The 22,401-nt window shown below is 39.6% G+C and overlaps 1 protein-coding gene across 6 annotated transcripts in view; it reads right to left on the reverse strand.

The window, feature by feature from the left end:
* Nucleotides 1-22,401, reverse strand: part of TRIM36 (tripartite motif containing 36) — a 43,875-nt gene that overhangs the window by 17,320 nt on the left and 4,154 nt on the right. Inside the window, exons 1-5 of one of the 6 annotated variants that reach the window (XM_013995037.3) lie at nt 14,900-15,200; nt 12,720-12,954; nt 6,485-6,505; nt 5,377-5,702; nt 2,075-2,221 (exon numbers count right to left, since the gene is read on the reverse strand). In XM_013995037.3, coding sequence (XP_013850491.1) covers nt 2,075-2,221; nt 5,377-5,702; nt 6,485-6,505; nt 12,720-12,954; nt 14,900-14,926 — 756 coding nt within the window. In that variant the 5' untranslated portion in view covers nt 14,927-15,200. Of the gene's footprint in view, nt 1-2,074; nt 2,222-5,376; nt 5,703-6,484; nt 6,506-9,630; nt 9,661-12,719; nt 12,955-14,899; nt 15,201-22,401 lie in introns of those variants that run through there. The other 5 variants (XM_021084644.2, XM_021084642.2, XM_003480892.5 and 2 more) reach the window with 5 other exon arrangements.

Raw genomic sequence — 22,401 nt, forward strand, 5'->3', positions numbered from 1 at the left:
AAGTAGGACAGGCTGGCCTCTGTACTTCTACCAAGTGTTCCAGGTGATTCTAACGCCCACCAGAGTTTGAGCTCTCTCCTTGTAGCAGTCAGTTAAGGAAAAATGAAAATGATAATATAGACCTGTCACCTAGATCATGAAGCCATCCAGCTTAAAATCTAGAACCAAGTGAAAAGGAAGAAGATCCATTTGGTACTTTTAGCAATTCTACACAATTTTATCCTTCCTAAAAAGTGAATAAATTGAAAAACTCCATTATGGAGTCAATTTTTATTAAAGTGTTAAAACATAAATGAGAGAAGTTAACAACAGAACTCAAAGGGTAACTTAAGTGTATGTTATCGTCAAAGACTGATTCCAGGTAACAGAAAACAACTTCTGGACAACTTGCATAAGATCAAACCAATAAGAAACAAACAAAAAAGGTGTCAAAATTTGCAAATACTGGTATTGCCACCATGGGGCACAAGCGAGAAATAAAGACTAGGTTTAGTCTCTCACTTGAGACAATTAAAAAAATAACAGAATACATGAAACAGTTCTTAAGACACTGGACATCAAGAAACAAGGGCCAAGCCTCTGAAAGATGAGAAATAAGACAAGCCTATGCTTGCCCCAGCTTATTGTCAGGAGTGGGCTTCCCAGGCCTGGTGCAGAAAACTCAAACAGGGCCTGGAACTCCCATGAGTTGAGGAGATGAAGCTGGGAGTCTGGGGAGGCCAGAGTTTATAAAGCATAACATCTAAGAACAGATAAAGAGAAAGATCTCCAGAAATTTACTAGGCCTTCCCCCCCTGCTTATTCAACAGAGTTTTGATCGGTTCATACATGTGAACAAACTGCCACAGGCCAGGGAAAATATCACCCAAAAGGATTAGATGAAACAATTTCAGGAGCTCACACAGGCTGAGAATAGTGCCTGTTCCCTGCTAGACAAAGAGAGAAAAAAAAAAAAAAAAAAAAAAAAGCCACAGCTGCAGCCCTATAAAACAAAAAATTAATTACTTAATTTACATTTTTTAAAAACTTCAAAATTCACAGGGCACTGGGAAGACTAAAAAAATGATTTTACTTCAATAGATAAAATTCATCCTAGAAAAAATGCTGCTCTGACCTGCCTAACAAAGCTTAATATTAATAGCAAGACTCAAAAGGAATAAATTATTCCCAAGTAACTTAATCATACACCAGAAGAAAACTCTAGAATATCTGTAGGAATGCAAAAATATCCAGTATCCAAGAAGGTAAAATTTACAATACCTGGCAGCCAATCAACAGTTTCCAGGTATCAAAGGAGGAGAATACATTCATAATGAGAAGAAAAATCAGTCCAAACTGACGTAATGACACAGATGACAGAATTAGTAAATAAGGACAGACATCAAAACAATGACACCCACAACCCACGTGTTCAATGTAGAGGGAAGACTGAGCAAGACAATCATACAAAATTAAAAACTGCATATATGTAAACTAGATACAGGCCAAAAAGTGCACACATACATAGTGTTGAAGACAGAAAAGAAACAAAAACTTAAATGGGTGGTAAATTTATGAATGAATTAATTCCCTTTTAAAAAGGAAAAAAGAATGAAACAACAACAACAAAAAGAGCATTATACCACTGCCTATTTGGCTGTGGCTTATCAATCAAATGTGAAAGTTTTAAAAGGGCTGTCTATAAGGTTGATAGGCAGCAATTAAGTTTTAGCCCATACCCATCTGAATAAACAAAAATGTTTATACTAATTCCACTGGCAAGCAAGATGAATCAAGTGTCTTAAAACAGCTACTCCCCTTCAAAGTGTGTCACTCCCCTGCCCACATTCAGTGTCAAGGCACTGGGCTCACCTGGAGATCATAATGAAGTGTCCTTCAGCCCTCTCCTTCCTCAAACCTCAGAACCACACATCAGCAAGGCAAGAAGTTAAGTTGCCTGATCACTAAGTAACACTTTAGATTATTAACTCATTCCAGCAAAACAGGCCACACAACATGCCATGATTTTATAAAGAAAAAGGTAAAGGTCTGAAGGTAGAAAGAACCAAAATTTAGTTCTGCAAGTCAGTCCTACCTTTAAGGTTTTGTAGGCACTGCTCATAGTGGTTACGCGGTGATTGGAATGGTTACCACCCAACTTACAGAGATGACACACTGGCCTCCTACATAATTCACAGTACATGTTTATTCTCTCTGTTTCATGTTCTGGGCACATTAAGATCTATTGAATAAAGAAGAAACATGTGGTTAAAGGTCTTTACAGCTTACATGCACTTAAAAAATTTCAAGTAACTGAATGAACTCCCAAAACATAAAGCTAAGGTTTATAAAATCACTAAAGCCATTTAAAGTAATAATAGTGCAGAAAGAAATAAAAGCTTTTGGTACACTGTATGAAAATTCTCTACATGACAATGACTGATTTTCAGCTTGAGAGTTTAAACGGTCAATTAATTTTATGTAGATGTTAGTTCTCCTAAACTTGATAAGAAGGTGAAAATTTCTTTCCTATCAGACTTAAGTGAAATGCTTAAACAAGCTAGAAAGGCTCCCTGACCACAATGAGTAGGCAATTCTTAATAATCATGATCAATACTTTTGTAAGGTATCAAACAAATAACTTACTAGAACCCAGGGCCTCACTATCCTCACAAGAAATCTGTTATTAAGGGAGTCTTGGAACACTTTGTAAGCTTTCAGATGTTTGCTTTTCAATATTAACTGTACACACATTGACCAAATTTAGAACTGTATTTTCCTGATTTAAATTTCTAACTTTTTATTTGCTCTGTAAACTATCATCACAGGCAAACTGAAAATACAATATAGCTGTTTTCATTTGAAAGAAAGGATTCTTTTAAATTAGTGCCTTAATGAAATCAAAAAGTTGTCCATTATTCCAAGATTAGATTTTAAGCAATACAACTGGACTGATAACTCAAAGAATTTTTTTTAATTCCATTGCGCAGCTCCAGGAGAAAAACTGGAAAAGATTTCAAATTTTTAAGCATGCCCATATTCCTACATTCTCAAAGCCATTCCATTTAAAATAGAATAATATAAAGTTTGGCTTTTGCAAGGAATGCAAGAACTCAAAATTATAAGGCAAATATTCTGTAGGATAAAAGACACTTTTTATAATTTTACTATAGTGAATAACACTAATGACTTGAAGGAAAGACTTTTCTCCTCAATATTACCTGTTCACATTTGGTTCTCTCTTATTAATCCTAGATTTGATTTTCAATTTCATGAAATTCTTAACTCATAAAAACTCAAGCACAATATAATGCATTTAATAATCATAGATGTATGCATTTAATAATCATACTTTCATGACAGAAAAGTACAAATCAATTTAATATTTTAAGACACTAAAACAACAGGTTGAAGTTACAAATTTTTAAAAATCTATGATCTTGAGAATTTAAATAAGGAACATAATACAGAATTAAAGAATATTTGATAAATCTATTGCATAAATTAAGAAAAAAAAAGTCATTCAAAAAAGTATAAGCACAGACTATTCTTGTTTTAATTTACAAAACCTACAGCATTTAATATGATGTGAGAAATACTCAGCTCATAGTTTTAAGATAATTTTGAGGATTCTTTTTTTTTTCCTAAATTCTACAGAAATATCTTATGCTCAAGGTCTTTTGCTTAAGAACGCAAATAGAATTTATACTCACACATGTTGCTAGGTTGTAAGGAATAAGAACATTAATTGAAAGAACCAATTACAGTTTTTTATTTATTTTTATTTTTTTTGCTCTTTCTTGGGCCGCTCCCGTGGCATATGGAGATTCCCAGGCTAGGGGTCCAATCAGAGCTGTAGCCACCGGCGTACACCAGAGCCACAGCAACGCGGAATCCGAGCCGCGTCTGCAACCTACACCACAGCTCACGGTAACGCCGGATCCTTAACCCGCTGAGCAAGGGCAGGGACCGATCCCGCAACCTCATGGTTCCTAGTCGGATTCGTTAACCACTGCGCCACGACGGGAACTCCCAATTACAGTTTTTTAAATTTATGTAAGTCAGAAAGCATGGAGTTTGGCGTGAGCAGATGCAAACTATCGCATTTAGAATGGATAAGGAGTTCCTGTTGAGGTTCAGTGGGTTAAGCGGCTTGGATCTGGTGTGGCTGTGGCTGTGGTGTAGACTGGCAACTGCAGCTCCAATTTCACCACTAGCCTAGGAACTTACATATGCTGCAGATTCGAACCTAAAAAGCAAAAAAAAAAAAAAAAAAAAAAAAAAAAAAAATGAATAAGCATGAGACCCGACTGTCTAGCAAAGGGAACTATATCCAGTCTCTTGGAATAGAACACGATGGAAGACAATATGAGAAAAAGAATGTTTATATGTCTATCCCTGGGTCACTGTGCTATACAGCAGAAATTGTCAAAACTGTGAATTACACTTCAATTTAAAAAAATAAAAATGAAGAAAAATTTTTACAACATCCTGCTTTTCAGTCATATAGCAGGTTTAAAGAACAATATTTATTTGACAAGATAATATAATAAATCACAATGTATCCTTCACTTAGCCTCAACAGTTATCAACAAGACAAATCTGTTTCACCCAGAACTTCATTCATTCATAAGGTTCTTTTGAACAATTTTTTTTTTTAAGGCCACACCCACGGCATGTGGAGGTTCCCAAACAAGGAGTCAAGTTGGAACTGTAGCCACCGGCCTACTCCACAGGCACAGCAACACCAGGTCCAAGCCGCGTCTGTGACCTACACCTCAGCTCATGGCAATGCCAGATCCTTAACCCATTGAGCACCACCAGGAATCAAACCTGCATCCTCATGGATACTAGTCAGGTTTGTTAACTGCTGAGCCATGATGGGAACTCCTTGAACATTATTTTAGATATTACCCAGAATATTTAAAAAAGGCAACTTCTACTTCAGATACCATATAACCATTATATCATAAGGTTCAACTATTAGGCTATAATAACTATTTATTTATAATACAATGTTGGTAACTAAAAATGTTTGAATGTTTCCCAAACAATTCCTCTAGATCATTATGGACTTGCCATACTAAAGCACAAAAGCTTTTAAATGATTTCAATCTTAGAGAGTACATCTCAGACAACCTTTCCGTTATTACTCGGGATTATTATGAACTTTCATGTATTGTATGACATTATATTGTAATGGAGTGAACCGTAACACTGCCTTCTAAGCTATGGAGATATTTAATAACATCCTAAGTAACTCCAACTACTAGGCCTTAGTTTCTCCTACCGGCCTTTATTAAAGTTATTTCCTTTCTTTCTGCCCAGTTCTAGACATGCTATAATTTAGTTATCACACTAAGTTTAATATTCTAACTTAAAAAAAACTTCACTTACCTTGGGTCTAAAATTTGTAGTTGGGCCCACATACTCATGCTGAGCTTTTATAGTACCCCAAGGATGATAAATTTTGAAGCATTCGTTGCAGTAGCTTGCACTACAGTCCATGCAACTTTTTGTGGATTCTTGAGGTGGTGGTTTACAGAGGTCACACATAATGGCTGTGGCTGCCCTTGCTGCCTGCCGATATCTTTCAACAATAGTTTCCAAAGTGAAATTTCGAAACAGACCATTGATTCCCCGTTCTCCAAGATCCACATCATGCTCACAGCCAGGGCAAGGAAAAGTAGTTGTTCTAGGGGTCAATGAATTGCGCTTCCAGCCTGTGTAATTAGTAAGTCCTTGTTTAGTTACATCAATTAGAAAACGAAAAGAATGAAAAACAAAGTCATGTTTTCAAAAGATACACATCTACAAATATTTTCAAAATCATAATACTCAGAGTGGCTCCATATGAATCAATCTGCAGTCTGAAAATGCTTTTTTAAAAATGTTTTCTCCTTGGCATACAAAAGGTAAACCCAAGATACTAAACAATTATCAATCAAAGAGGAGAGAAATTATTCTACAGTAAATCCCATATAAAAACCAGATTAAATCAAATAGATATGTGGACAAAACATATAATACAATACTACAGAGGGTCAGGACCTTTTGAAATTACATAATATTTTAAGTTGTTTTTATATATCATACCCAAATGTATTTGGGCTTGCATTTAAAGGAGCACAGCATCAGCTGATTGATAGGAACTGAGTTTATTCATAAGAGAGCAGGAGTCCTTAATCCAGCCAAGGTCCATGGACTGACTCCACGAAGATTCAAATAGTTTGGTAAACTACTTGAAATTGTATGCAAAATTTTGCATCTGTGTACCTCTGCACATTTTCTAAACAATCCACAGGTCTTATAAGATACTCAAAATAATAAGCGACCACAATATTGTTAAAAAACACACACACACATAAGAGGGCATCCCACTGTAGTATTGTTTTATCTGAGAAAATTCAATAGGCAAAAATCATTAGTTAATTAAGTGCAATTTATAAAAGAGGGAAAATTTCATTCATAGACCTAGAATCTAGTGACTTTAAGAGGGACCAACCATTTAATATCTTCTTATGACCTGAAAAAAAGAATCATTAAGATTACTTAATTAGTGAGCCAAAAGGTTCCCCAAAAATATTACAAATAATTTACAATATATACAATCTATTGAATGACCTTAAATGTCACACTTTTCTTCAGTATTATCCTGATTTTAACAAATCAAGAAATCAAGACATGACAGTCCTTCCCCACAGGTTCACAAGACTGGGGTGGTCTGTTTAACACAGGTGCATGCCTGTCATGATACCTCCTTTTCTGTATAAATTTGCTCCGAGCATGTAGCCTTGGTTACCCACAAAATAACTCCTTAAATGTAAACACAAACTTCTTAACCTACAGTCTTCTTTCATACTACTATGTATCCAGTACCAAAAATGAATGGTTAAACTTAGCATAGCACACATTTAGAAAAGGTCTATTAATATTGCCTTGGCAACTTACTATCATCACTGAAGACTGTCTTCAAAGACATCTAGCATGATATCACTACAGGTAAAATTTAGCAATCAGCCCATGATTTTATTCATTTGAAGTGACTTTAAAGCATGCTAAACAGCACTGGGCCCCCAAAGCTACTTAAGCAACAAACATGCAGCTGCCATTATTTTAAGTTTTAAATATTTTTAAAATATTTAAAGATATTTTTCATCTTTAAATTGTTAAACATACCATAAAAAGCATACAAAAAAGCTGCCCCATAAAAATTTGAAAATCCTGTATCAAATACACTCTTGTAATAATTATACAAACATGCAACACAGTCCAAGATTTTTCACACCACAGCAGGCACATAATAAAATAAGCAGCAGAGCTACTTTTAAAACACATGCCAATGAAAATTTCATTTACTGAAAAAATTCTGGAAGTGATATACTGCAGTGGTCAAGTTTAAACAAATGGAAATTCATATTTAACTGCATGCCTCCACACATGAACTAAGTGATGGAAATTAAAGTGAATAATTTCAACAGCCAATGTTTTTAAAAAATGGATTATTGGTTTATGAATTGAAGGCTGTGAACAAGTGAGTAATGGGAAAAAAACAAAAGTACACTATGACAATAAAATCATGCTTTACTATGTACACTGGTGACACCCAAATTTTGGTCTTCATGTTCAAAAATTTTTTAAAAATGTTTCATTCCTTTTCTGTAAACCTCTTTTGTTTTCACAATAAAAATGCAAGGTGTAAAGCATCATATGAACTTTTTAAATCAGACAAAATATTAAATCAATATATCATGGCTATTTTTCTAAACAGCTCTTAAAAGCCCTCAAATTTTTCCATGAATGCTCAAGAACTTACATTTTGTTTCATCAGTCTTAATTTCTACCACTGCTTTCATCAAAGCAAGCAATGGAAAATGTGTTCCGGGCAATAAAGAAAACAGAACAGATCTAAGGATATTCTGAGAAGTAAACCTGACAGAAAAAAATCAGGACAGTAAAACTAAAGTGTAACAGAATCAATTTTTCTCTATAGCTCTGCTGTCTAATAGAGTAATCATTAAATTCAAATTCAGCTCCTCAGCAATAGCAGTCACATTTCAAATGCTCAAGAGCTACATATGGCTAGTGGCTACCACCTTGTATGTTGAAGGGTCAAACATTTCTAAAATCATAGAAAGGTCTATGGGATAGTAGGGGATAGTACTACCCAACAGCATGATATAATGGGGTTAAAAAGAAATGATGGCTTAGAAAGGTAAAGAAGCAACAGAGGCCAGTGATGCAATTTTCTATGTCAAACTTCATTTGTGGGGCCAATAATACTTGCTACTTATGTAAACACTGTCACCTTACAGAATCAATTCTTTCCCCCATACCTTAAAGAGAGATTAAACTAATTAAGCATAAGTCATGACACAATTGTAAAAATGAAGACAAAAAAATTTCAAATTGGTTTATAACAAAGACCCACCCAAAAGTCAGCTATCATTCATATGTTTTACCATGTGAATTATCAAAGAGAATACTAAAGCATTTTAAGACAAAGAGAGTCAATTCACAACACGTTCCAAATCTGTGATTCTGGCCACAGACAACTTCCCCACGGTTACCTCCTGGCCAGTTAGTGGACTATTTATCCTCAGTTTGGACATTCATGCTGGGCGGATGCCTTATGCTTCCACCTTAATGTTTCTTTGGGCCCATTCTGACCATCTGACACCTTTGAGTTGCATTTACTCTTCCAGTTACATTTACCCTTTGAGTATTAGCCTTTAAATCTGCAGAAACTTTTCCTTGACTACCCTTTGAATCAAAAGTGGATAATAAGTAATTTTTTAAGCCAACTGTTCTTACACTTAAAATTCTTAGTGACCCACTAAAATCTGTTAGAGAAAGGATGACCTGTGGCTTCCAGAAGTGGCTGTAAGATTTTAAAAGTAAGGAAAACAGAAAAGGGATAACTTTTTGGCTGTTTATTTTCTCCAGTAAAATTTAAGGTATCACCAGCATCCCCCCAAAATAGCAAATTTTACTTTAAAGGTCAACTGGAGTAAAAAAAAAAAAAAAAAAAGAAAGGAAAAAAAACCCAAAAACAAAAAACTTATTGTAATAAGATAGACTGGTCCATATTTCACACAAAAGTAATGTTAAATCATTTACTCACAAGTGAGTAAGACCTAGATGTTAAAACTGTAAAATATTAACAAAAAAGACACCATATGCATAAACAAGTTGAGATTATGTTATTAACTACACAAATACCTTTAAGCAAATTTTTAAATACATTGAAAAGTACTGGCTCATTTAACCTCCCCAAGGTAGCAGTATGGCTGTTATCATAAAGCTTTGTTCCATTAAGTAAATGTAAAAGGATTTTTAAAGTAACATTAAAAAAAAAACGAGGGATGTCATTTTCTTTAAAAATATCCCATCATGGATGTGTGTATGTGTGTGTGTATGACAAAACACAAGCACTAATAATCAGAGCTCCCTTTAAAAAATCAGAACTTGCCTGGAAATTTAGTCCTGTTGACCTTTAAGTCATCTCAGCCCAATTTGTTCACATGCTACATAATTTTGAAGACTTGACCACTGATATTTATTTAAAAAAACCTTATCTATATAAAGGTATATAATTTAAATCTAACACTATACTGCCTGCGGCCACACAAGCAATAAAGCATTTTCTACCTCTCCACCCCAAAGATCTCCGTTGTGATGCTGTGAACAATGAACAGAAAGCTGGATTTAGAATTTAATTTCAAAGAGAAGATTCACAACTTGTTAACAAAAGATAAAGCAGTAACTGTGTCCCACATATAATGCAATTATTGAATTAAGAGTAAAAAAAAAATGTGCTTTTCCTGGTACACACAATATTTACATAAAGCTACCAATGTAAACCATTCATCAAGCTTAGCACAGTTCAGAATTAACCACTATTGGTGCAGTACTTAACAGACTTATACTTCACTCTATAGATCTGTATTTTTAAACAATCATACTTCTGGTAACTGTCAAAAATACAAAGTAAAAATCAAGCATTTTTTTTGTGTTTGGCTTTTTTAAATGACCTAAATCAACAAAGTAGGTAAACATGACTAAAATCAATTGTATCTTTCTGATAATACGAAATACAAAATGAGAGGAAAGCTTGCATAATAACCAAAAAATGAACACAAATATAGCTCTTATTTTTGCACAATTTAACATGCTAATGATATACACACCAATCTTACTCTCTTTTCAAGGCATCCTTTTATTTTAAAATCTGTCAAATGAACCATGCAATGTTATTTGAAAGGAGTATGTACAAAAGTCCCACGTCTTTTTTTTTTTTTTCATTTTTTTTTAATTTTAATGGCTGCACCTGCGGCATATGGAAGTTCCTGGGCTAGGGGTAGAATCGGAGCTGCAGCTGCCCGCCTACACCACAGCCACTCGGGATCTGAGCTCCATCTGCAGCCTACCCCACAACCTGTGACAATGCCAGATCCTTAACCCACTGGGTGACAGGGATCAAACCCACATCCTGGAGTTCCCGTCGTGGCGCAGTGGCTAACGAATCCGACTAGGAACCATGAGGTTGCGGGATCGGTCCCTGCACTTGCTCAGCGGGTTAACGATCCAGCGTTGCGGTGAGCTGTGGTGTAGGTTGCAGACGCGGCTCGCATCCCGCGTTGCTGTGGCTCTGGCATAGGCTGGTGGCTACAGCTCTGATTAGACCCCTAGCCTGGGAACCTCCATATGCCACCGGAGCGGCCCAAGAAATGCCAAAAAAAAAAAAAAGCCAAAAAAAAAACCACAACTACTTGCGTCCACTGGGGAGTGTGAGGGGAGCTACAGACAACACATAAACAAATGGGTGTGCTTGTGTTCTAATAAAACTTTATTTAAAAAAAAAAACCCACATCCTCATGGACACTATTTTGGGTTCTTAACCTGATGAGCCACAATGGGAACTCCACATATCAATTTTTATTTTCCAGTAGCCATATTAAAAAAAAAAGTGAAATTAATTTTAGTAACACATATCTAATATATCCAAAAACTATCATTTCAAAATGTAATATGAAAATTATTCAAGAGATACTTATATTCTTTTTTTCATTCACAAGTTGCAAGTGTTTATCTCAACTCAGACTAGCATGTTTCAAGCACTCCATGGCCACACCTGGCTAGTGTAGTGGACAGAACTGCTATCTCTGCTGTGAAGATAATCAGAGTACTACTACTCTTCCACTAGAGAGCTAGCACATTCATCCCTTCTCCATGTTAATTATTCTTATTTCCTGTAACTACTCTTGACAGAAAATTTTTCTAACTTGCCCCCTCTTCAGGACATAATCCAGCTCAATAGGTAGGGCTCTTCCTAAAAGAGAGGGAGTTATAACTCAGTAAATCTATTTCTGATCTTTGCCCTGGGTGGAAAAAAATGCCATCATTACTGAATACAAGCCACTATGGCATGCTTTGTACAAATCTTAGAGAAGGGGTTTGTCATTCAACAGCCACTCCACAAATAATAAACATCTATCAAGTACTGTGATAGGTAAGTTCCTGAAAACAGAAACAGTTACTGCATTTCATCTGTATTTCATTCCGACTTTATCTGTATTTCATTCACCCCTCATATCGATCACATAAAAACTAACGAAATCTGAAGAGAAAAAGCCTATATAAAATACAGAAATACACATGTGAGCTCCATCTAATGATAAGTAGAAATACTATTAAACTAAAATTCCATTTAATGGTCTGTGCTAAATATTAATATTTAAGAAAATGAATTTTCTTTGTCAGTCAAGCCAAGGCCCCTAACTAGCCAATGAGGATCTACCAATAGAATGTGAATTTTTATCTGGTAGAACGATTTCAAGCTATCACTGTCTTTGCTCCCCATCCTCAGCATGACAGTTTCCTAACAGAGAGGAAACCATAGAAGTGATGACCTCACAAAGAGCATAACCCTCTCCAACCTCACATACCCTGCACTCCCATAGTTACCTAATGCTCCTTTCTTTGTACATACACATAATTTTTATGCGTGCAAAATATCTTCCAAGCAAGTGGTGATGACCACTTAAAGAAAAATTCTTATTTTTAGGATTACTATAATATCACTCCACTCTCCAATGGAGCACACAGACACACATACAGCCCAAGGAGATTCCCATACCATAGCATGGACCAAAAAAGATAATATTCTCTACAATGCAAATGAGGAGGAAAAGATGCTTTTCTGATTTAAAATAAATTTTTTAAACACGATTACGAAGTTATTCCTCCTATACTAAGAGGGAGAAAGGGACAGAGTAGACGAAAGGATTAAACTGAAAACCTCAAAGCCCAAATGGGAAGAGAAGCCCTTAAGTTTGGTGCAGAGGACTCGTCACTACATAATCTCATCCCTTCATTCTGCATATTTATTTACCTAATACCACACACAGATGGTTCCCTAGTTAGCGCTTCAGTAGTCCATTATTTCATTCCTCATACATAGGGCATCACAGGGCCAGAACACTCCCTAAAACACAGACACAGTTAATAACAGCTTTAACACAAAGCTGGTGTTTAATATCCAATATCCACTTTAAGTGCATACTAAAAGACAATAAAAGTTCATCTGCCATTTTAAAAGAGAGAGGGGTTCTTTTATTACTGCAGTTCTAGTCACCTCGAAAGATGACACCCCCCCCCACAATGACAAAAACAATTTGCCTTCTGCAATTATCACTGAATATATAACTAAGCTCCCCACCCCAGGTTCTGCCACATACCTGGTCTGCTAATTCTGTCAATTTTATCCATGCTAGGGGAAGGAAGCCGAATTCGAGGACTACTCTGATTGGAGTTGTCTGATCCCACTTCATTGAATGAATCGTCAAGCATCAGTAAGAGTTCTTTTACACACTTATGACAGATACTATGTTGACAAGGGAGAATCAGCGGGTGGGTAAACAGCTCCTTGCATGCTGGGCAAATGAGCTCTCTTTCGATATTCTTAATGGTAACCTTGAATTGAAAAAAAGAAATCAGCATTAAAGGCTTTTAGTGTGTAAATACATTAACACGCCTATACCTCATATAAATATATGTGCTTACCTTTCAAAAAAGAAAAACATGTTTTTTTAATTTGAAGTTTCTTTTCGGCTATGAACATCTATACCATTAACCCCTCCCTCCTCATCAACCTTTGCCTAAAGATAAAGGGTCAGGAGACGGTTTTTAAAAAAAAATGAAGTTTGAGAAAAACTGGAAGAAAATATTAGGGGACCATAACAGTCAATCAACAATTAAGAAGTTATTCAAATCATTATTAACTCACTTACTTAGGACTTCAATGAAATCCTGAAAGTAGATTACTTCAATAAAAACTAAGAATACAGCACTAAGAACGGGACTATTCCCATTTAGCCAATTAATTCTGTAGATTGGCAAGTAGCAAGAGCTGATAAAACTGGGTTAGCCATTATGTTCGAGAAATCTACTTACAAACTGAACTATCAGCAATTTTCTACATTAAACGTGACCATTTTCCAAAGGCTACAAGTGTAATGCAGGTAAAATACTTGAAGTTCTCAGGCTACATATCAAGGCATTTATCTTAAAAGCCCTTTATGAATACGTAAGTGGTGTAGAAGATTACAAGGAATCAAAAGTGCTCTCAATATTACAGGCTTGCATTATTTACAATGAGAAACATTCAGACTCATCACAACTAAAAAGGACTGACGACCTCATACCTTTACAAGCATTTCAACTACCGGAAACACACAGAAAGTTAAAACTGAATGAATTAACTTGTTTTAGTTAAATTAACACGTTTGTGAGTCTATTTGCCCTGAAATGACACAACGTTTTTAATAATCCCTGACTGTAGCACTTCAGCCACCTGGCTTTATCACTGTCAATGGCTCTTGCGTTGCAGCATTTCTTGCTGCATCACTCAATATTAGTAAAAGTCCACATCATGTCACAGTTTTAGTAAATTTGGAAGACATCCACACCTCACAATTCACATCGAAGAATACAGAATATTCACATTCTATCTCATTTCATTTAAAAAGATGTGACATCTAATTCAAAGGGAAATACCGTTCCTGAATGCCCAAAATAGGTTCCCAAGCCCCACTTTATGGAAGGTTTGCCTTCCACTGGAAGATCTAAAATCATTTTCACTTTTCTTGTACACAGAGTAATGCATAAGCTTTCTAATCACCATAGATATAAAGCACTTCTTACGCAAAAGAAAAATTACCATTCATTTTACATTCATTGAGGGGAGGCAATGTGATTAAGAAGCAAGTGATGTGGCGGTTTCCCAATTAAGGTATTTCAAAATAAATTAGGTTCGACGGAAAACTAACAAGTTCGAAAGATCTGTATATCCAAACCCTTGAAAAACAATAACACTTGCACCCCGACAGCTGTTGATCAGGCCCGCCTCCCGCCAGAAGGCAAAGCCGGGGAGGAGCCTTTGATCACGGCAAAGTCTGGCCGGGCCCCCAGGAGTCTGAGGGGGCCTCCAGCGCCCGCCCCACGGCGATGCCAGACAAAGGGCGACCGCACACGCGCGGGGCACGCGCCCCCGGCTGCGACTGGCGCCCGACTCCCTAAAGCGAATTAATTCTACAACCTGAACACCATTAAAGAGCCCCGCCCAGGCTCCTCGAGGTGCTCAGGTGGGCGATCACCTCACCCGAGTGGCGCCCTCTTCCGGGCCCAGGTGACCCCGAGTCCGACCCACCCCTCCCAGGGGCAGAAAGGGGGCGCCCCGGGTTGCAGAACCTGGCGCCGGCCAGGGAAGACGAAGAGGAAGCAAGGCCACCGCACGCCAGAACTCGCTCCTCCGGAGGAGAGGCTTCCTCTCCGCTCAGGGCAAGGAGGAAAGAGGGACCCAGGGGCCCCGCCGCGCCGCCATCGAGGCATGGGGCGGCCTTCCCTCTACCCCACTCACCAGCGAGTCTGAACCATCCCCCTCCATGGTAGCCTTCTGCCAGGTGTCATCAACGGCAGGGTCCAAACAGGCAGACGGGCGGCCCTGGCCAGGGTCTGGTGGGAGAGTCCCTACGTCCGCCGTGGAGCCTCGGTTCGGTGCCGGAGGGCAAGCTGGTCAGCCGGACCCGGCCAGCGGACCGACGCGCCAGGAGGCGGCCAGGGCGGGCGAAAGCACAGGCGCGGAGAGCCGAGCTTCGCTCCCTGCGACGGCCCCGGGAATGCCGCCCCGCAGCTGGCTTCGGCGACGGCTCCTGCGGACTGCGGCTGGGCTGGCGGCCGCACAGAGACTAGGGCTAGGGCGCCGCGGAGGGCGGGGCCGGGGCGGGGCGGCGCCGTCGCCCGGGCAACAGCGCCCACCGCACAAAGGGGGAGGGGCCGCGGGCTGCTGGGAGACCCCGAAATTGAGTCCCTAGGAGGGGGTGTGGCACGTGGCGAGAGCCCCGCCCCCTCCGCCCCCGCCTCTGCCCCGCCCCGCCGCCCCTCACTCTCACCCAAGCCGCAGCCATCGCCCCCTGCCGGGGTGGGAAGGGGCGGAAGTGAGGGCGGTGAAGGAGCTGCGGAGACCGAAGGCTGCGCCAGGGCGGGGCCGGGGTGGAGCCAACCGGCAGTGCGGCGACCGACTGCAGACCTGACCACGGCCCCGCGCCGACCCTCTACCTTTCAGTTTGCTTGCCGTGTGTTTGGGTAAAGCGCGGGGCAAGCCTCACAGACAAGCCTCATTTCCTGACTCTAGACGGGGCGGCGGGGCGAGCGCAGGCCCTAGCCGCCTTCCCCGTGCCGTCGCACCCAGCACAGAGCCGCGTGCAGGGGAGGCGACAAAGGCGAGACGCCGCTCACCCCACCGCTACCCAAGCCGGGGCTTTCCCCTAGTGGGTCCCTGTCCCCGCCTCGCTCCCCTCCTCTCCTCTTCCGGCCCGATTCGTAGGGTGCGCTTCACATTCCTTGACTAGTCACCAACCACTCATATTCTGCTTTCTGCTTCTGCTTTTACACACCAGGGCGCGTCGCTGTCACGCACGACACGATCTTAACAAGTGGAGGGGGGGACAAGCCGCAGGATAGGGGTTTCTCCCTCGGAGTATTGGCCGGGAAGTAGAGACCGCAGCCCCACGCCCCGCCCAAGGTGTGCATCCTGCCCCCGCCGCCGCGGCTGCTACTCTGCGGTTTCCCCCAGGGACCGAGGGTGCAGTGAAATCCGGACAGCTGTTCTTGAGCGGCTCCGGCAGCCACGCACCCACGCGGTGGGCGCCGGCCCACTGTTCTGGCGAGGATTCGCCAGTGCAGAGACCAGCCCCGTAGAATTCACCTGCTACAGCTCGAACGCGTTTCTTCCAGTTTTCAAGGCAAACCAAAAACAAATTAACCTAGGATTGCTAAAAGCTGTATTATTAGATCACCCCAGTGCCCTCGCAGCCGGCTAAATGATTTCATCTCTTACGTATTGACTGAGAATACCGGCGCTCTAAATATCTGGATGAAGAGACCCCAAAGCTGTTGCGCAAAACGCTGTTTGGGTTTTGAAATGCTTCCCGCTTTTATTTTCTATTTGCGAGAAATCTCTGGCTGCGGCAAGTTTTACCAGTTTAGCAGTGTATAATTAAGAATGGCAAAGAACCACAGCAATTGTTTTTAACGGAAGATCCTCAATTTGCAGAGGAGGTGCAGAGAGGCGAGGGGGGATGCCTTGCCAAGTAATAACTGGACTATTCTGATCCGGATTAGTTTCTTGGCCCCACAAACTGAAGTTGAGACTGCTTCCCTCCTACGGGTTCTGATGAGTCCTAATCCGGAGAGAAATGTCGAAAGTAACCAATGACTGCGTAATTTAGTTCCTATATAGTGTCCTACACCATGTTCTCATATAGAGTTTAATATCTTAACTGTTAAAAAGCATTGTAAGTCAATTTCTGTTTGTAATACTGGTCTTGGCATTCAGTAATACACCTGTGGTGGTAATCTCACATCAGCACACTTGAATAGTGCTTTGGTTCAAAAATAAAGTACAGAGTAAAAGAGATTAGAAGGCTTCACTAACATGAACTAAAGAAAAAAAAAATTGTACAGACAATATTTGGCTGAAAACAAATTCCAAAGTGCTTCCACTATGCAAATCAAACTCCACTGAGTTATTGTCCACTTGATTCTCAAAATTCAAAAACTATGATAATACACTTGGTAAGAATGTGGGAGACTAGGCATTTTCAGACTTTTTTGTAACAATATAGATTGGTCCAGTTTACTTGAAGGGAAGTTTTGCAAATCCTATCAAAAACTTTAAATGCTCATACCTTTAACTAAGCAATCCCACTTCTAATAATTTCCCCACTGAAAGACTTGCATGTGTGCACAAGTGTGTACAAAGATCTCATTGGGACTTATTTTATGGAAACTAAATATCTACCATCCATAATGTACACCCATGCCATGGAATACTACGCAGCAGTTACAATGAATGCACTGGTGAAAAGGGATTTCTAAAATAATAGTGTTTTAAAAAGTACAAAGCCATATGGATTCTGTATACTGCCACTTTGGGGAGGGGGAGACACAAGCAGTCATATTGCTCACCTAGGCAAAAAAGTAAATAAAAATTAGTCTGAAATAGAACACAAAAAAATGGTAATCATGCTGCAAAGTTAAGGGGATGGAGTCAGGTGTGGAAGACACTTTCATCCACAGTGTTTTGGATTGTTTGCATTTTATAATATGTATAATATGTGTGTCTTTTACTTCTAGAAACTTTCAAATGTAATTTAATCCATAGACTTTTAAATCTACATTTAAACTATTTAACCTATATACTTTTAAAAGCAGAACAGGGGAGTTCCCGTCGTGGCGCAGTGGTTAACGAATCTGACTAGGAACCATGAGGCTGCGGGTTCGGTCCCTGCCCTTGCTCAGTGGGTTAACGATCCGGCGTTGCCGTGAGCTGTGGTGTAGGTTGCAGACGTGGCTCGGATCCCGAGTTGCTGCGGCTCTGGCGTAGGCCTGTGGCTGCAGCTCCGATTCGACCTCTAGCCTGGGAACCACCATATGCCGCGGGAGCGGCCCAAGAAATGGCAAAAAGACAAAAAAATAAGTAAATAAATAAATAAATAAAAGCAGAAGAGGGGAGGGGGAATATTGATAAGTAGATAGCAAATATGAAAACCACCATTACAAACCACCACTCACCCACCTACCTAGTCATTTCTACTCTCCTTAGCTGCCACGAGTTGGGTCATCTCATCACTTTTTCTCAATCCATCTCAGCTTCCCATTTGTCAAAGATACCAAGATCTTTTTCAGTTCTTCAATGTAAAATCCTGTGGGTTTTTTTTTTTTTTTTAATCCTTCCCCCCTCTTTCCCCCATACTTCTTTCTGACAGCCTTCAAATCCCCTTGCAATAACCCAAAATGAGTCTAGTACAGTATACGGGGCCTAGAATTACCATGCTGCTTTTCAGTTGACATCGGGAAGCTTTTGAAGGTGTTTCAGTAGGAATGACATGAAATATCTGTTTGGTTGTGGCTTTTAAGTCATTAGTCCCCCAATCTGTATTGCATATACCATCCCTTGGTGCCTACCCTTCCCCAATTTGGAGAATCCTAGCACCTTCTTTTCCAATTTTCTTTTTAAAACTCAAAAAAGAAATTCATCAAATTCAACTCAAGGAAGCCTTTTCTACATCACCCCCTCCAGTGCACAGACCTTCAGTAATCTTGCCTACATTATGACACCTTATGCTTGATGGCCACGTGTAATTGCTCTTCTATCACAGGGGTGTGAGTTGTCTCGAATTTATCCGCTTCATGAAGTCCAAAGGGTCAATTTCTCCTACTTCACCTGCCAACAACTGCCACTCCCAAAACACACACACACACACACACACACACACAGTTTATTTGGGTCTGGTAAAACAGAGGCTCAAAAAATGTTCATCACCTCATACTTAAAATATAAACCTGATACCCTTAGGCTATACACTGTTCACAAATGTGACCTATTCTCTTTCCACACTGACTCCTAATACCCAACAGGAGATTAAATTCCTGGCCGAGTCAGGTCCTAATGGCCATAAGGCATAATTCAGTCAGTGCCACGAGGCACCACTGGCTCTTCATCTGTTTGATCTGAGGTCAAATATCCAGAGTACCATTCTGTTAGTATGTCCTGAACAAGAACCAGCAACAGGGTGACATGGCCAACATACTGGTAAACCTTGCCCCCTGTTGGGAACAATCTGGATTTTTCAATTAAAAGGGCCTCTGGACTTAGGGGAAATAAGGAAGGTGGCAATGAAGTAAATTACTGAAATAAACCATAGGGCTTTACAGTAAATGGGCACACGCACCAGTTACGCTGCTGGGTATCAGGAGCTTACAGGTGAAGGGACAATAAATGACATTAATCAATGATTGACCCAGGCCTCTGACAGGCCAAGCCTACCTGTCATAAAGTGTTTCTATGGGAACAACCTCAAGGGAGAGGAGTCCAGTGAGCCAGATCAGATTTCCATTGCAGAGCCAAATCCTACTCATCTTTCAAGCTGCCCATTTTGTTGTTGTTGTTTTTGGGCTGCACTTGCGGCATATGGAGGTTCTCAGGCTAGGAGTCGAACTGGGGCTACAGCTGCCTGCCTACGCCATAGCCACAGCCACGCCAGATCCGAGCCTCATCTGTGACCTACACCATAGCTCATGGCACTCCGGATCCTTAACCCACTGAGCAAGGCCAGGGATCAAACCTGTGTCCTCATGGATCCTAGTCAATTTCCACTGAGCCATGACAGGAACTCCTCAAGCTGCACCTTTAGAGCCTCCATCCTTTATTATTCTAGTTCTCATCCATCAGCTCCCCTTTCACTGAACTCTTGCAGCACTTAAGAGTCTTATCGCTCAGTTTAACATAATTGCATACTCTCATTTCATACACTCATGTTTGATGTTTTGTAAGCCTATTTTCCCATCCATTTCAAGCTTTTGTTTAAGTGAAAATCCAGTAGATATTTATCTGCTAACTGGTAGCACCCAAGCAACAACTAGAGCGCTGATGAGAGGAACACAGAGCAAGCATTTTCCTCCTAATGGAAGGAGTGTACTGTCTGCAAAGCAAAGGGGTTCCTGAGCCAACTGGGGGTTTGCAAAGGCAAAGGAGCCCCTGTTCAACTGGGGGTGAACTACACTGATAATATTTACAGGTTGTTATTAGGTCCCCTTTGATGACATTATTCCTACACTTAGGGTTGCTAGGTCTAGCAAATAAAAACACAGAACACCCTGCTAAATTTGGAAGGCAGCTATGCTTATCACTCTACCACCAACACTCCCCTACCCTGTTAAGTTTGAATTTCTGATACATAATACTTTTTTTTTTAAGTATCAATATGTTTCAAATATGGAATGGGTTATACATACAGGAAAAGAAAATTATGTGTTATCTGAAATACAAATTTAACTCTACATTCTGTGAGTTATCTGGCACCTGTACCTCCTGTTAATGATCCCAGTTTACCTATAAGGTGTCTCAAGACCCAACCCTTGTTGTCAAAGTTACTACATGTAATAGTTTTCACCTACTGAGGACCTTGTATGTGCCAATTATGCTATTAGGAACTTGCACAAAATATTCATTTAATCCTTGCAATGACCCTGTGAAATGGGTATAATCCACTTGTACCCCTGCAGAGGGGACGTGAAACAATCTCAACTTTTCCCACCTCTACCTGAGATTAAGTTATACCCTCAAGATAGCAAGAGCCAAGTGCTTATAAAAGTTCTTGACTCTTTCTGTGCCTCAAACCTGGGTCTCACAACAGCATCCCTACTGCATGCACTACCCAGGTAAATCTAAAACACGTAATTTACAATTTCATAGAAAATACAATTTAAACATTCTTCAACAAAGTAGTTTTAGAAATAATCCTCCCCTCCAATTATCTGTTGAGCAATGTAGTAAAAACATCAGAGGAAAATTCTGCTATCTATTGAAATTAGCTGTTGTCAAGCAATATTGCTAATGTCTAAATCATCTCTTTGCCTTTCCCACTGTCCACAGCACACACATTTTACCCAATCCCAAGATATAAAAAAATATTCTAAAGAATACTTTGCAGCAGACACAACCTTAGTATTACCACTCAGTTTAGATTCGGTTGTGTGAGCAACTATCTATTGCACCTTCTGAAACAGATCATTTGGTGGTATTTTTGTTTTGGCCCCAGGAGATTTTTAAGACTTTACATCAGTCTAGATCAGAGGACCTTCTAAATGTAGTTCTTTCAAAGTATAAGCATCTTCTTGTGCACAAGTGAATTTTGTGCTTATAAAAGTTCTTGACTCTTTCTGTGCCTCAAAGATATTCAAAGTTAAGAGGAGTAGGTCACCAAATAATGGAATCATTGCCTGTTTCTCCATCAAAATTAAATAAAATCTTTCCAAAACCTCTGTACTTTGTTCAAAATACTGTACTCTTTGGACATGCCTGAACAATAACTATTGAACTATGGGAAACAAAAGGCACTTTCTGGCTATGAATACATAAATATAAATATGTTTAAACTCTAAGTAAAGAAATATACTAAGTTTAAATTCTTCTATGCTCCTTGTCATCAACTCTTCATTGTATGATTCTAGAAAAGTGTGTGATGGTGTGAAGAAATGTATGAAGATGATAAAAATTAAAATTAACAAAGCAGGAGTTCCCATCCATTTCAAGCTTTTGTTTAAGTGAAAATCCAGTAAGTAATCTGACTAGTAACCATGAGGTTTCAGGTTCGATCCCTGGCCTCGCTCAGTAGGTTAAGGATCTGGCATTGCCATGAGCTGTGGTGTAGGTCGCAGACCCAGCTGGGATCTTGAGTTGCTATAGCTCTGGCGTAGGCCAGCGGCTACAGCTCTGATTAGACCCCTAGCCTGGGAAACTCCATATGCTGCAGGAGCGGCTCAAGAAAAGGCAAAAAGACAAAAAGAAAAAAAAATTTAATAAGGCACACCTTTCTAGAGACCAAAACAGTTTGAAAATACTGCTCTGTGTAAGGCTAGATATTGATCACAGATTTGGAAAGCTCTCTTTTAGTGCAAAAAAAAAAAAAAAAAAAAAAAGTTACAAAAGAAAAACAAAACAAATTTAAAAAAAACCTCAGAAAGCAGCTCAGAAATGTTACAAATTTCTGCTATAGTGAAATATTAGGAAATCCACTTCCATTGATTTTTAAACCTCTTGAGAATTATAGGAATTAACTATATTGTTACAGGGTATTGTTTGACAAACAGAAAGATCACAGTGGTAGAGGTCACTGCATATTTTAAATCTTAAAGTAAGCATCACAACAGAGTAAAATAAGCTGATGGAGTTTGTCTTGTGGGTTTTAGGTTTCCCTAAGATGAAAGGCTCACCTCCCACATTCAGAGAACACAAAAGTTAATTTCATTTGAAACAGACACACAGCAAACTGCTGCCACTAGGAAATGCAGTGTATT

Source organism: Sus scrofa, chromosome 2, assembly GCF_054392235.1.
Source record: "Sus scrofa isolate SSC_HxYL_T2T_F1_AM1 chromosome 2, Sscrofa_HxYL_maternal_Yorkshire_Landrace_v2.0, whole genome shotgun sequence".
In the NCBI taxonomy this organism is placed as follows: Eukaryota; Metazoa; Chordata; class Mammalia; order Artiodactyla; family Suidae; genus Sus; species Sus scrofa.